This window comes from Polyodon spathula, chromosome 3, assembly GCF_017654505.1.
Source record: "Polyodon spathula isolate WHYD16114869_AA chromosome 3, ASM1765450v1, whole genome shotgun sequence".
NCBI classification, from domain to species: Eukaryota; Metazoa; Chordata; class Actinopteri; order Acipenseriformes; family Polyodontidae; genus Polyodon; species Polyodon spathula.
In genome coordinates this window covers 84,383,732-84,400,240 of record NC_054536.1, presented here as the reverse complement: position 1 = coordinate 84,400,240, position 16,509 = coordinate 84,383,732, and the positions used below count along the sequence as shown (strand labels likewise).

The 16,509-nt window shown below is 37.5% G+C and overlaps 1 protein-coding gene across 4 annotated transcripts in view; it reads left to right on the top strand.

Annotated features, from left to right (window-relative positions):
* Positions 1 to 15,319, top strand: part of LOC121313531 (ankyrin repeat domain-containing protein 12-like) — a 71,621-nt gene extending 56,302 nt beyond the window's left edge. For all 4 annotated transcript variants that reach the window (XM_041246189.1, XM_041246187.1, XM_041246188.1 and 1 more), the window contains 8 exons: positions 3,786 to 3,986; positions 4,810 to 4,952; positions 5,851 to 5,998; positions 6,739 to 11,405; positions 12,185 to 12,283; positions 12,661 to 12,804; positions 12,923 to 13,018; positions 13,785 to 15,319. In XM_041246189.1, the coding sequence (XP_041102123.1) occupies positions 3,786 to 3,986; positions 4,810 to 4,952; positions 5,851 to 5,998; positions 6,739 to 11,405; positions 12,185 to 12,283; positions 12,661 to 12,804; positions 12,923 to 13,018; positions 13,785 to 13,970 (5,684 nt within the window). In that variant the 3' untranslated portion in view covers positions 13,971 to 15,319. The remainder of the gene's footprint in view (positions 1 to 3,785; positions 3,987 to 4,809; positions 4,953 to 5,850; positions 5,999 to 6,738; positions 11,406 to 12,184; positions 12,284 to 12,660; positions 12,805 to 12,922; positions 13,019 to 13,784) is intronic.
* Positions 15,320 to 16,509: the final 1,190 nt, after the last annotated feature.

The window sequence follows — 16,509 nt, the reverse complement described above, 5'->3', positions numbered from 1 at the left end:
CTTACATTTTCACTAATAATAATTTTCTACTGTTATACTAGAATAAACAGGAATATAGAATCCTACAATATTCTCAGACAAATACGGAGTGCATTATGACATTTTTCTGAATATTGTGTTTTAACAACGTGTTTAATATGTCTGCTGACTATATTCTTTAAAACATTACTGTCATTACAGTATTTGTAACCTTTACAAATGTTCAGTTTGTATCACAAAGATCAGCCTGCTTTCAGTAGCTGTCAGTGTTGGGTCAGTCAGTCAGTTTCTGCTCTCGGTGAGTCTGTCAGAGCTACCACGGATGTGGGTGACAATCTTTAAAAGCCTGATGCCTGCAAAAATTGAACTCTTGTAAGCTGGGCTTCCACCTCTACATTCTCATTCCCATCATTAATGGGAAAACTTCAAATAAATTAACCTGTTTCTATCAAAGAGACATCCGTCTTGTACAAGGGAAAATGGGTTTTAGGGTTACTCGTGACAGACCCATCTGTTGGCATGTTTAAAGCTAATCATCAGTGGATACGTAAGTATGGCAGACATCCAGACTAGCTATCCTAGTACATTAATATCCAAGTGCCAGGATTCCCAGAGTCCGCTAAATTAAGTGAAGATGCAGCATACACAGACACTCACATTAAAAGTTACAAGCATGATGCTTTTGTATAACAAGCTTCTTCACAGAAAAGACCTCCTCATGAATCTGAAAAACATTTTTATAGTGTTTTTTTTGTGTTTTTGTTTTGTTTTTTTTCCTTATGAACCATTTTAAATGGTGTTAAAATGCATTCATATGAAATCATTTTAAAGTGATAACTGCGACAGCTGAGTGGCAGGGGGAGAGATGAACAAAGTGGCAGTGAACAGGAAAATTACTGAGATAGTCTGACAAAAATACAGCTTGGCAACATGGAATTTTCAACAAAAGTATTGCAGTGTGCACATTTATATTTTGATCATATACAATTTATTTTATTTTATTGGTCACTAAAAAAAGAACCATAATCAAGGTTGGGTCATTGTCAAATTTGTTCCACTAGTGTTATTTAAATTTTTTTGTAAAGTATAATACCTATATTGGTATCGAGGTGATTTTATATACACACACACACACACACACACACACACATACACAGCTCTGGAAAAAATTGAGAGACCACTGCAAATTTTTCTTAAATCAGCATCTCTACATGTATGGCAGCCATTCCATTCCAGTGTCTGTTGAATTCCAACACAGGCACACCTCATTCTACTGAATGAGGCACTGATTAGGGGATCACCTGAACCAAATCCTCTCCTGTGGTCATCACTATCCTCTTGCAATAGGACCAGCTGGATGGCAAAACAGTGCTAGTACCTCAAAAGTAATTGGAATCAAAAAATAGCTATTGACCATGCCCAAAGAGTTGAAAAGGAAAGTTTTGAGTGAGGAAAAGAAGGGTTCAATTCTGACTTTACTGGCAGAGGGATACAGTGAGCGTTGTCTTGCTTCCATTCGTAAAATTTCAAAAACGGCGGTTCATAAGAACAAGGTCAGGCAGCACACATTGGGGACAACAAAGCTACAGACCGGCAGAGGGCAAAAATGACTCTCCACTGACCGGGATGACCGCCAACTCATTCGAATGTCACTCAGCAACCTTAGGATGACATCAAGTGACCTACAAAAAGAATGGCAAACAGCAGCTGGGGTGGAGTGCACGGCGAGGACAGTTTGAAACAGGCTCCTAGGGGCAGGGCTGAAGTCGTGCAAAGCTAGAAAAAAGCCCTTCATCAATGAGAAGCAAAGGAGCCAGGCTGAGGTTTGCAAAAGACCATAAGGATTGGACCGTAGAGGACTGGAGTAAGGTCATCTTCTCTGATGAGTCCAGTTTTCAGCTTTGCCCAACATCTGGTCGTCTAATGGTTAGACGGAGACCTGGAGAGGCCTACAAGCCACAGTGTCTCGCACCCACTGTGAAATGTGGTGGAGGATCGGTGATGATCTGGGGGTGCTTCAGCAAGGCTGGAATCGGGCAGCTTTGACATGAATCAAGCCAAGTACAAGGTTGTCCTGGAAGAAAACTTGCTTCCTTCTGCTCTGACAATGTTCCCCAACTCTGAGGATTGTTTTTTCCAGCAGGACAATGCTCCATGCCAGACAGCCAGGTCAATCAAGGTGTGGATGGAGGACCACCAGATCAAGACCCTGTCATGGCCAGCCCAATCTCCAGACCTGAATCCCATTGAAAATCTCTGGAATGTGATCAAGAGGAAGATGGATGGTCACAAGCCATCAAACAAAGCCGAGCTGCTTGAATTTTTGCACCAGGAGTGGCATAAAGTCACCCAACATCAGTGTGAAAGACTGGTGGAGAGCATGCCAAGACGCATGAAAGCTGTGCTTGAAAATCAGGGTTATTCCACCAAATATTGATTTCGGAACTCTTCCTAAGTTAAAACATTAGTACTGTGTTGTTTAAAAATGAATATGAACTTATTTTCTTTGCATTATTTGAGGTCTGACAACACTGCATCTTTTTTGTTATTTTGACCAGTTGTCATTTTCTGCAAATAAATGCTCTAAATGACAATATTTTTATTTGGAATTTGGGAGAAATGTTGTCAGTAGTTTATAGAATAAAACAAAAATGTTCATTTTACCCAAACACATACCTATAAATAGTAAAACCAGAGAAACTGATAATTTTGCAGTGGTCTCTTAATTTTTTCCAGAGCTATATATATATATATATATATATATATATATATATATATATATATATATATATATATATATATATATATATATATATATATATATACTAGTTAAATTTTATGTAAGCAATACACAGAGGGCATTACCCTTTTAAATATCTCCTAGGTGTTTTGGTGCACAGGGGCAGCTGCTCAATCGCTGCCTTCACTTTTGAGAGGTGGTATACAGTGCGAGATGGAGTTTGTAGAGCCACATATTGTACAACCATCACGGATTTGGGATTTTAAGGAAGCAATGCAGCATATGTTCTCTTATTATTTTTTATTATTGACTCAGTTCAGTGTGCACAGTAAATCCAATCTGGACCTCTGGTTAAATAGGCCTAATTAGCAAATTTGTGCGCATTTTATAAGGCTTTTTTAATGGTTATTTGTTTCAGATATCTGAAAGTTAGGTTAAAACTGATTAATAATCCAGTCTAGTAGTATTAGGTTTTTCAGTTTGTCTGGCAGTACTGCACTCTGCTTTTATTATTTTCTGTTAAGTTTTGACTTACCCATTCTTCAATTAACATGTTATTAAAAAGGTTGACATTTACTTTAAATGACATTTTGTTACAAATAAAGCTGGTGGGGTGATAATGTTTGATTTATTTTTGTGATGCAGTTACAATCATTCTAAGGGCATAGACTAGGGATTATATCCCTCTAGTTCAGCCAATCGGAGTGCAGGGAAGCTTTCTGTTGAAGTATAAAAGCATATACAATAAAAGCAATTCAGGAAAGCGTGTGTGTTAGTCATGACTTGCCTATAATTCATTGCATGGTTCCTGGTTTGTGCCTGGCTCCACGAAAGAAGGCTATGCCTTGAAAACCATGTGCCTGAATTTAGATTTTGACTAAAGCAGACTTTTGTTACAAGTTATTTAACATAATATCCATGTAAATCAGACTAGAACATTGGGTTATTTATAGATCATAGATATAAGACACAAACTGATGTGCTGTGTAAAAAAAAAAAAAATGATGCATTACTAGGAATGAGTCTGAGATTGCAGAGTCACTTCTCACTTTTTGTTTTTGTTCAGACTCTACTCCTAACCACCCATCCCAGACAACACCAGTGCAAAAGAAAATTCCAAGTACCTCATCCCGACAGAAGGACAAAGTGAATAAAAGAAATGAGAGAGGAGAGACTCCATTGCATATGGCAGCGATCCGAGGAGATACAAAGCAAGTTAAAGAACTCATCAGCCTTGGTGCAGATGTAAATGTTAAAGATTTTGCAGGTAGGAAAACAAACTACATATATAATTATTAGGTAGAAGTTGTTGTGGGCCCTCTAAATGATTACAGGTAAATGTGTTTTCAATCAGTTATTATTCCTCCCGTTGAATTGTAGCCACAAAGTATACGACACAGCACTCAAAAAATGTTCTGGTCTAAAAGATATCTGCTTGTTTAATTTCATAATGTGACTTTTTTTCCTTCTAATACCCCAAAACATGTTTAATGGATTTTACTTTGTTACATGAATGGAAGACAAGCAGGGTTAAACGTACTGGTAAGATGTACTGCTGGTAAAATCTCTGTGTACTTTTCAGTAGTGAATTTGAAATAGAAAATAGTATATCATACTTGTGATGTAATTATTTTGATAACTGTAAGGGTTTCATTATGTAGAGGGTGGTTTTTAGAAACTAGGTCAGTATAACATGGCATAGCAGCAAATGTAGTGATCATTCCCATGATGGCCTTATTGCATCCTGCAAGTCGTATGTTATGCAATTTTGTTTTAAATTGAAGTAAAGCTATTATCAGTATTATTTCTGACGAGTGAATATATGCAATTAAATGGTTAGATTAGTAATATTGACTTTTCAAATCTTATACTTCGCTGTCAGATTAGTAATATTGATTGGTGTTTATTTGGGAGCAATCAATATTAGTTTTCACTTGTTTGCATGTTTCGTCCACTCAGAACCTGTAATCACTACTTAAACAAAACAATAAACAAGACAATAAATGACTAAAGTCTATGCACTTGCTGTGGTGTATGTGGTTCAAAATGCATATTTTTTTAAAGTTGTATGGTTTGTTTTATGTCCTCAGGCTGGACTCCACTGCATGAAGCGTGTAACCTGGGCTATTATGATGTTGCCAAAGTCTTGATAGCAGCAGGAGCTGAAGTGAATACACAAGGTCTGGACGATGATACACCTTTGCATGATGCTTCGAGCAGTGGACACAGAGATGTATGTACTGCAAACCATTCATACTGCAGATCACCAGTGATACTGAGAGTTTAATAATTCTAGATGTTAAGCATACACCAGCATGTGAAATCTTAAAATTAGATTAACTTGTTTGAATGAAATACTTTGTAAACAAATGCTGTTGTGAGCTCACTAAACACATTAGCATGCTAGGTTAATGAAATAAAAAATGTAGCAATTGCCTTCAACATTGCTTTCTCAGCAAGTATTAAACAAAATCGGAACAAGCCTTTTAAAAATCTGTTAATTTCACAAGACAAGCCCTCATCTATACAGCTGACTATCACTCAAAATAGTAATGAACTTCCAAATTGAGTGATTTTAAAAGCTATTGTGAGGCAAATTTTCCTTTCACCCAGGGCACTAACATTGTTTACTGTCTTACTGCCAGGTGGTGCAGTAAATACACCCAAAACATTCTTCAATTCTAGCAAATCACTGAGTGAATTATCTACCGCTGTACAGGCCTATACTGGGAGAGTTTTTGTTTGTCGAGTTTAATCAAAGGTTACATCTTCCCCTGAACTACAATCCCACAGTTCATTGTAGAGATGACACATTTCTGTGGAAAATTGAGAAGTCAAATGAGTGTTTTTTGTGAGATTAATAACAACATGTTCTGTCTCAAATCACTTTGGCAGATTATTTTTTCATTGGTACTCAGTAATTCACAGGGTGTTTCTTGTGTTTATTATTTGGTCGTCCAATTTATCTGTTGCAGTTTTGTTAAACTAGAAACAAACTTTATATTTGAAGTAAAACCAAATCTTTAGATCTTTTATGTTTTTATCATTTCAGTACAAGACAATACCTACAATAAGAAACCTAATACCTTTTTTTGGTTGGTTTGTTTGTTTGTTTATTTGGTTCTTCCTAGATTGTCAAACTGCTTCTCCGCCATGGAGGTAATGCCTTCCAGGCCAATAAATGTGGAGAGAGGCCAGTGGATGTTGCAGACACAGAAGAGCTAGAGCAGCTACTGAAAGGGGAGATGCCTCTCTCTGATGATGAAGACAGCTCTTCAGGTAGATAGCCCCAGTAATTATGATTTTGCCTTAGGCATTAATGTTAAATGAAAAAAACTAAATTGAACTTCTATAGAAAAAATATAATTTAGTTATCATGCTTTTGTGTTTAGAATGGACCGTTTCTACCTGTTACAGCTGACAGGTTTAACCCTTTGCAGTCTATTTATTCAGCGCTTGTCAGGCGCGTCAGGTCCAATTTATTTTGACACGGTTCGTTTAAAATATGTATTTTTTTCACAGTAAAACAAGTTAAAAAGGCATTGAATAGCAGAAGGACACAACACTATCTACAGCCAAGCCCCACCCCTTGTTCGCTGTATTTTTCATATACCTCTTTATAGACGTGCATGCTTTTTCCGGAGAAAAAACGACTAGAGACCTGTGCTTTACGTCTTTTTGATGATATCGGACTGGAAAGGGAAAATTGTAATGTAGACATAGGACTGCAAAAGGTTAATGTGTTTAGTATAATTAATAGAAAGAGAGTTTTAAATAATATTTATTGTTGGTAGTATTAGAATCTGGGGATAAAGGAGACCTCTGTGCATTATACTGATGATATTAATTGTAAATACATACTTTCTTGTAAGTACCATAGACAATTTTATTGTCCTCTTATGAATTCGCATTTGTAGTTTGAAAGTTAAGGAGATAATACTGTCATTTAACACACTGCTTAAGTCCTAAAACTGAAGCTTGGGTTAAAGCCAAACTTTTCTTTGATTTCCGCCTTGTAGAATCTGAAGACCCACTTTCAATAAACCCTTCCAGTGTAGATGATAATATGGAGGACTCTGAAGGTGAAAAGGACTCTGAAAATAAACAGCTGACCCCAACCAAAGCCTCTGTATCTGGCCTGGATGAGTACGAGTTCAAAGACGACGAGGAAGAGGAGGACTTAAGCAAAGCACTGAACAACAGGCATATTCTTAGGAGAGAGCTCAGACAACGGGAGAAGGAAGAAAAAGAGAGGAGTAATTGTATTGCTAAGCAGGAAAGGACAGATCAGCAAAATGCCTTCAAGTCGAAAAAGCCAAAACCCTCCAGAGTGCTTATCTGCAGCTCTGACAGTTCAGATGATGATGATGCACCACAGGAGAGGAAAGTCTCATCTCCAACTTGTTCCCTTACAGCTGCAGCAGAGGATCACAAAACCGAAATAAGGACTAAAAAAGAGATTAGCCTAACAACTGAGCATAAAGAGAAGGGAAAGGGGAAGAAAAAAATAAAAAATCTAAGTAAAAACAAAGAGAACCAAGAACTCAAAGAAGATGGCAAAGAAAATACTAAAATGACATTGTTTTCGTCTGCAGCCGAACTGGAAACTTCAGAGTGGGCAAAAGAGGAGGATTCTTTTAAAATGTCATTTAGCCCAAAGGATGATGCTTCAGTTCATCTTTACCATCTTCCATCAGTAAAACCTCCCAAGCTTAATCACAACATATCTGACAAACAATCTGCCTCTCTAAAACAGGTGTGCTTGCCCCCAGGAGGTTCAGAAATGTCTTCGCAGACAGGAGTTGTCCCACACGACCACTATACAGACACAGACAACACCATTGAAAGTTCAACCAGCAAAGGGTTTAAGCACAAAGAGAAAAGCAAGCACCACCAGAAAGAAATTGGAGTAGATGAGGAGGCTGAAATCTCCAGTCCGAGAAAAGAGGAGGACCTGGGGACTTGTTTTGACAGTTCGGAGGGAGCCTTGCGAAAGACTGATAAAGATGGAAAAGTGATTAAAAAGCATAAGTTAAAACATAAGGACAAAGGAAAAGACAAGCGCAGAAAAGAGCATGAGGGTGGAAAGGACAAGCACAGGCACAGAGACTGTAACAAAGAAGCTCCACGGAACCTAGAATTTGATCGGGAGTTTTGGAAAGAGAACTTTTTCAAGAGTGACGAAAACGATGAACTGTTGCCAGGGAAAACTGAAACCAGTGTGACGATTTCTGCAGAAAAGCTGTCTGAGAAGTCTGTCAAAGAAAAGAGGTCTGTCAAAGAAAAAAATCTTGGCAAAGAGAAGTCTAAAGAGGAACGAGACAAAGATAAATCGAAAAAGGACAAGAAAGAAAACTTTTCCAAAGAAGAAAAGGGAAAGGATATGAGTAAGGAGGAGGAAAGAACAGATGACTGTGCTATAGACAGGGAGTCTGAGGACTGTACACATGGTGGTGTTCCTGTTAAGGAGGAACTGGCAGAGCAGCCCTTTACAGAGAAGGAAACTGAACAGCACGACTCACAGGAAAAAGGCATTAAAGAAAGAACAGAGAAAATGTCCCCAGTAAAGGAAAAAGATGCAGAAAAGGTGGATAAACATTCTGACAAAGAGAAAAAAATAAAAAATGAACACCTCTTTGATAAAACTGAATCACACGATTGCACAGAGAGATGGAAAGAGAGAGAAAAAACAAGCTTCTCACATGCACCAAAAACCCACAAGGACAGTGAAAAGCAGAAAGCTGTTCTGTCTTTAAAAAAGCCAGAAGACAACAAAAAAAACAAAGACAAGCCTGAAAAAAAGCATGAAAAGGAAAAGACAGAAAGAGAGCGGTATTTGGACGAAGACAAGGACAAAGAGAAAAATACAGAAAAGAAAGGGAAGCCCATGGAAAAGGGGAGCGATTTAAGCAAACTAGACCGAGTGAAAGAAAAGGAGAAAGATCATGACCGAGAGAAAAAAAAGAAGGAAAAAATCAAAGATGTAACCTCTGCTTCAAACATGAAGGTATTTTTAGACGAGAAAAAAGGCATTGTGATAGAGAGCAGTAAAGTGTCACATGATAAAGCATTTTCCTCAAAGGATAAACAGAAAGAAGATGTGTTGAAAACCCCTGAAAAAGACAGAAGGGAAAAAGACAGAGAGATTGACCGCTACAGGGACAAACACAAGGACAAGACTCAAACTAATAAAGCCAACAAAGCAAAGACCAACGAAGTAGAGGCTGATAAGATTAAATCTAAACCGTCACCTGCTGCCAAGGACACTCGACCGAAGGAGAAAAGGCTGGTCAACGATGATCTTATGCAGACAAGTTTCGAGAGAATGCTGAGTCTCAAAGATCGTGAGATCGAACAGTGGCATCGGAAACACAAAGAAAAGATTAAGCAAAAGGAAAGGGAAAGGTTGAAGCACAGACCAGGGTTAGAGCTCAGTAAATTAAAGAACAAAGAGGGACCAAAGAGCTTGCCGGCGGAATCATACAGTAGTAAAGAGCTTCTACGGTCTAAAAGCTCAGAGGTGTCTGAAGCTCACAGCCGAGAGAAGCTGTTAAAAGATCCCACAAGCAAAAGGTCTTTTTCCTTGGATGCAAAACATGTGCCAAGTATTGGAAAAATCACTCATGGTCTTGATAATAGCTTGACTCGCTCTCCTAGGCCAGAAAGTGAAAAAGCAGGAGTTATCTCTAGATCAGTGTCCATGGTTTCAGTGGCCAGTTCAGAGGATTCCTGCCAGACTGCAGTGACAACACCTAGGCCAGTAACTGAGTATGATTCTGATTTTACACTTGAAGTCTCAGACTCACAAATGTCCTTCTCTCAGTCTCAGTTTGTGCCCACTGCCAGATCACCTATTATTCATGAAAGAGACGCTGAAAGTTTACTTGACGTATCCCATCGTCTCAAGCCCCCACTGTCCAGCAAACAGCCTCTATCTTACCTGAGATCGATTTCTAATGAGGATGCCAAGACCCATGCTGCTGATTGCAGAAAGCTTGGTGAGGAACGCAGGTATAGCATAGCAACACCCTCTAATAATGAACATTTAAGACTTTCTGTAGTAGAAAGCAGCTTGGCCCCAACACAAGAAAACCAAAACAGTTTCTTTCCAGTGCCTCCAAGTCTTAGCAGCACCACTTCTACAACAGAAGCACCAGCTGTTGCCAGTGAAGAAAGCTCATACATGAGTGTTTCAAGCTGTCGTCCTTCTCTTCCAGCGTCTACCATGCCAAGCAGCAACGAGCATAGCAGCTGTGTTGCACTGCAGAGTAGTCCACTGCATGTAAGCCATCCAGAAACACAATCGGAGGGTTATCACTCAACTGATAAAGCACTGGAAAAAAACAATAACACTCAAATAACCCAAGATAGGGAAGCTTCCCAAGCTGAAAAAACATGTGAACAATTGTCAGAATGTGCAAAGCAGGAAGGCTCAAACCATTCAATGAATGCATTGGAAATGATATCTTCTCAATTGTCCTTACCGTTGCTTCCAAAGGCATCATCTGAAAGCAGTAGTGACACACATGAAGCATATGAGTCAACTTCCAGCTTCCAGCGACTTGAGGTCCCCCAAAAAATTGACCAGGACCAAGCTCCATTTTCTGAGGAAAGAGACACAGCTTGTGTTCATCCTGATGAGGGTACTCAGTTAAGTACAAATAGTAAAATTGAGGAGCAAAATGTAGAAGCAGTAGCAAGCGATCTGTCTGAAAGCGTAAGACCATATTGTCCAAATAGCCCTGAGCAAGCTATCGATCCTTCATGTTCCATTGAGCAACAAGTAAGCAATACCAACAGAGAAAGTTCTGTACAGAAACCAAGTACATGCTGTGATGTGTTAAGGAATACTGAAGAAACTGCCATGGAGACAGATAATGACACTGGCAGGGTGGAATCTAAATCAGGTATTGCAGAACAAGCTGTGGTTGAAAGCTCGGGTACTGCCCAGTCAGACAAATCTGAATATGCTCTGCCTAAGTCCCCAGCTGTCATTGAGGCTACTTACTCAAGCCTGGAGGATAAAGCAGGGGAACATCTTGATGCAGAAAGCCTGGAAAAAAACCTTGTTCAAGAAATGCAAGACCTTCTAAAACCGTCTCCAGATAGTGCTACCCAACCACATCTTGTACCTGACGTGAAAATAGAATTAGTTGAGCAGATGACGGTAGATCTAGAAACTGCTGATGACAAACTAGAACAGCAGGATGCTTCTCAAAGAGTCACCAGAACTCAAATAAATTCACAAGTTGGCATGATAAAAGCAGCCTCAGTTGGTTGCCCACAAATAGCTGATACAGATGGTGATTCATTAGCTTCCATCAAAGCAAAAATAAGGTTAACAGAGGAGGAGGACATTCAGGTGCCTCACCCACGGAAGAGGAAGATGTCGAGAGTGCCACAGCCGGTGCAAGCAAACCCTACAGTGCTGCAGGCTAAAGAGAAGACCCAGCAATCTCTAGCAGATGTTGTAGACTCATTAAAGCTTGATGAAATTCAGCCATACGAATCGGAGCGGGCCAATCCTTACTATGAGTTTTTGCATATCCGAAAGAAGATTGAAGAGAAGCAGAAAGTGTTAAGCAGTGTTATCCCACAAGCGCCACAGTATTATGATGAATACGTTACTTTCAATGGATCGTACCTTCTAGATGGAAATCCTTTTAGTAAACTTTGTATACCAACAGTAAGTGTTTTGTTTTTCGTTTTAAACTTCTATGTTTTATACAGAGCCCAGGAGGGGACAAAAAAATATATATCTTCTGTCGTGCGCACAAGGTATATTTTTTTTTTCTCTCATGTCTCCTTCCCAGGCTCCGTAGTTTTAAACACATATATAAACTGTTTAAAATATATGCACAGGTAAGTCCTAAACATATTAAATTGTATTACACTATGTAACACAATTTTTGTTCCTGGGTAGTAAGTGTTATTTCCTAATTGCTTATGCCTCAAAAGTATAGAAAATGGCTATTATTCCCCACAAACTTTGCTTTTGTGACCAGTACAGTGATATTTCAAAATATCACTATTTCCAATGGGAAAATGGGCAAATTTGTGTCTTTCGTTCACATAAAGTCAGAAAAAAACAACATATGAATCCAAATTAACATGTATTTATACTAAAGTAATACAAAAATGACTACAAAAGATTTAGAAGTGAGTAGTTTTTCGAGATTTACGATTATACTGTAAATAAACACACAGTGATAGCAGATATCGTTTCAGAAGAGAGTTAAGGTGGATGTTCGTTAATGTTACTTACGCTTCGAATAATGAATAATTTCTGGCCTAAATAAAGAACCCATACTACTTCTATCAAAAGCTAGTAGTACCACATTAAATCATGTTTGTGTTCATCTCAGCTGCCACTTGAAGTGTGTTTTTTATTTATTTATTTATTATTTATTTATTCATTTATTTTTGTTCTAAGCAGTTTTTTATATATTGTGTTTTTTTTTATAGATAACACCGCCTCCTTCATTGCCTGAACCCCTAAAAGAAATGTTCAAACAACAGGAGGTTGTCCGAATGAAGCTGCGTTTGCAACACAGTATTGAACGGGTATGAAAAGTCCATTTGGATGCTGTGGTTATAATGGTTGCTGATCTGATGTATAGTATATTGAATAGCTATAAATAGTTTTTATTGTGTATTTGGAAGTAAATCGATCTAGCAAGTAAGGAAAAGCTTCCTGCTGAAATTATCAGTTGATGTTCTCTTGTCGATTTGAACCTTCATTGCACATTTAAAGACTGATATTGACTAAGCATTTTGAGGATAGTTAGTTTCACATTAGGATTTGGGTACATCATCCTAACTAGGGCTAGGGCTGCAGCAATTATCACTGCCACATTGTATTAACCTCTGGCCATATCAATAATAGACCAGTTGAGAGAGATTTATATAACAAATTAACTGTTTTTTTCTGTTCATTTTAGGAGAAACTCATCGTGTCAAACGAGCAGGAGGTTTTGCGTGTCCATTATCGTGCAGCTAGAATCCTGGCCAACCAGACTCTACCATTTAGTGCCTGCACTATTCTTCTTGATGCAGAGGTTTACAACATGCCCCAGGACCCTCGGGTATGAAACATTTTCAGATATGCAAATACTTTATTTGTGAACTCTCTGAGGCACAGCAGCTTCACCTGTTCCATTAGTTTATCTAAAAAGTAACACATTACTTTTTTTCTTTTGTTAGACTGATGACAGCAAAATATCAGTGAGGGATCGGTTCAATGCCCGTCAGTTTATGTCTTGGTTACATGATGTTGATGACAAGTTTGATAAGCTTAAGGTAAGCAACCTTTGTGATAAATCTTAACTATAAAGTGTATACAGTACATCATTTTAGAACAAAATAAGTGCATTAATATATTTCTGATAGCATAACTATTAAATGTAAGTTGTTTCCTGTAAAATAATGGTGTCCTGCCACAAGCCTTTATTTATTTTATATGTGAAATAAATATAAAAAAATATCGTTAACTGCTCTCAGTCCAACCAGTATCTCAAATTAACCTTTTGTTTGTTTGAGTGGGAGAGGACAGCATTGTTTTAGGCATGGTGTATTTGCTGTGATCTATGCAATGTTACCATAAAATGTGTTTAATTTATCTGTAATCTATCCCTTGGACCAGTTGTCTCGGGTGAAATGATCATGTCTGCTCCACTAAATGTTGTTTTTATTTATTGAGTGTGGGGATGTATTACTGAGTTCCAGACCCCAGTGAATAGTTTGACTGCAAAAATGTAGCATTTTACAATACAAAAAGCTCCAAAGTTTGAAGAATGAGGGACAGTGTTATAGTGTTTTTTGTTTGTTTGTTTTGATTTTTGTATTATTTTTGCTTTTTGTTTGATCTGACACTGTAGTCACATTTTTAGCACCATCATAGGGAGTAATAACTGATAATGACTATTTCCGTAGTTCATTTGAATTAATTTGTAAACAACAAGCACACCCCACAGCTATATTTTAATTAAACAATACGCCTTTCTAATTGTGTTGTTAAGACTTAGCCAGCAATTTTAACAAGCATTATTTTATTTTGTTTAAAAAGACGTGTCTTCTGATGAGACAGCAGCATGAAGCAGCAGCACTGAATGCAGTACAGAGGCTAGAGTGGCAGCTCAAACTACAAGAACTTGATCCTGCAACATACAAATCTATCAGCATCTTCGAGATCCCAGAGTTTTATGTCCCACTGGTTGACGTCAATGATGACTTTGAGTTGACACCCATATGACCTTTTTGTGTTTTGTTTCATTGGGTTTGACTCAAACAGAGCATCCGTGAGCAAGGGTGTAAGAAAAATGCTGCACTAAAAACCAAGAGCTGTAGAAAGGAATAGTTTCCAATTCAAGAGCACTTAACGCATCCTGTGGATTCTTCCAGAGGGTTCAGGTTTTTTTGGATGCTGAAGATGGAGTTCATGTTCTTAACTTAAAAACAGAAATCCTGTTTCCCAATCACAGAATTATTGACGGTGAACATTGAGTATTCTGGATGTCTAGACAATGTAAAAGTTAAACAGTATAATATGAGAATAGAGTTCTAGCTTGCTGTTCTCAGGAATAGGCACTTACTACAGGGGACTAGAAGCTGGTGCTTGCAGCGCTGGAAGCTGCTGAATGACACAGAAAAGAAGAATGGATGTGTTCTGCAATATAAAAGAATGCTTGCACATCTATAAGCAGATAACTTGATACAAAGCCTGCTTTATGGGATTGTGGGATACCTTTCGTCTGTATAGGAACAATAAGAAATTTATTGAAGGTTTTCTTAAATGTACAGACTGTGCTCTTAAATTTATTGTGTTAATAACTTATTTTATACATAATAATTGTGCATTTGTAAATAACCATGTAATTATTGTTTTTCAATTTGTAAAAAAAGATAATGAGATAAAATAGATATTTTGATTGTAAAAGTGTTTTAATGGACCAAAGTTGAAGTTTTAAATTGAGTGTCATGTGTTCCTGGCTAATTCTAAAGCATGTGTTGGATTTTTTTACTTGTTCCATTACTGCAGCTGTTTTAGATTTGTGATGTGTATGCTGTGCATGCATTACTGGTTTTGACTGTGTCTACAAAGTTGTACTGTGGACTGCAGTGAGGTTTAGAAAACTGTTGTTCCATGCATATTTGCCATTTGTTCTGTTATGTGCATCACATACTGCAGTTTAATTTTCAATTTGTGTATGTTGACTAACACACATTTAAAAAAAAAAAAAAAAAAAAAATGTAAAATGTTACTTTTATTACTGTGTGACGTGGAATAGCAACAATCTATTTTTTCAACATATTGCCTTTTGAACCTATTTTAATATTTGCTTGTTAAATGACATGTACATATTTGTAATATATTGTTGAATACATTTTATTGGTCCTCTGCATTCAGTATCAAGATGTTTGTTTTTGTTTTGTTTTTTAATGGTGATGTTCAAGTTTTACATTCGCTACTTTCCTTGGGTTGCCTTTTCAGGAATCGTAATAAGTGAACAACTTTCATTATGGTAAAACCACAATATTGTCACATAAGAAACATGTTTAACTCAGTGTGTTACTTAACTGATTAAATGAGATTGTTATATATCCACTAGTAATTTGTTGGTTGTTTAAAATATATAAATATCTAGCTAAATAGATAGATTGTTTGTTTGTCCTGGTCAACAAATTTGCAGTGGAGATATATAAGTGGGTTGGAGTAGTTCACAGAATATAGATGCTGCAGAAAATCATAAATATATTTAAATGCTGTTTAAAAATAATTAATCAGCCAGTAGATGGCAATACAGACCAAATGTGAACACTGAAGCCTAGTTGGAAGGAATAATGTCCCAAGTGGCCAGTAATTCTAACATGGCTAACATGATGTTGTGCTCAAGGTGCAACCCAGAAGTAGACAATGTGAAAGAATCACCTGAAGGTCTCTTTTTTAATATGTTAAACTGAACCAAGCAGAATCTTTTAAGTGAAATTTAAATGTAAAACTATATTACTCAATTTCAGAGACAATCATGTATTGGAGACCCAGAAGTAAAACAGCTGCTCCAGGATTCTCAATTTAAAGATCAGCAAGTTGGTGAAGCTAATTTGTGCAATACTGCCCTAAAAGCTACATATTTTAATCTTTCACTACCTTAGTGTTATGGTTTTATTTGGCTACAAAATACCATATTTTGTTATGCTTCTAAGACAACTATCTGAATTACCAGAAAAGTGACAAAGCAACCACTTTCTGAATCGTTATTGTATTCATTGCAAAAAGCTATGTTAAGACAAAGTTAAGTTTGCGACACAAACTCACGAAACTGGGTTTATGTTTTTACACTACAGCAGTTTGAACTGAGACGTGTTCTACCTGTTCATTGCAGCACAGACAGAGAAAGTGTGCAGTCTCAACAGGTACCCACATGTGTAATAGTTGGTCTGCCTTCACTATTGAATAAGTAATACATAACTACAAATATATCATTTTAACTTATTCTATGATCACTTTCCTAATTCCACATTATTATTTGTTTGTTTAGCAGACTCCTTTATCCAAGGTGACTTCCAGAGACTAGGATGTGTGAACTATGCATCAGCTGCAGAGTCGCTTACAATAATGTCTCACCCGAAAGACGGAGCACAAGGAGGTTAAGTGACTTGCTGAAGGTCACACAATGAGTCAGTGAGTGAACCAGGAGCTGAACCGGGGACCTCCTGTGTACAAGCCCTTTTTTTAACCACTGGACCACACAGCCTGCTATGTCCTATCCTATTATGTCTAAAAACATTGA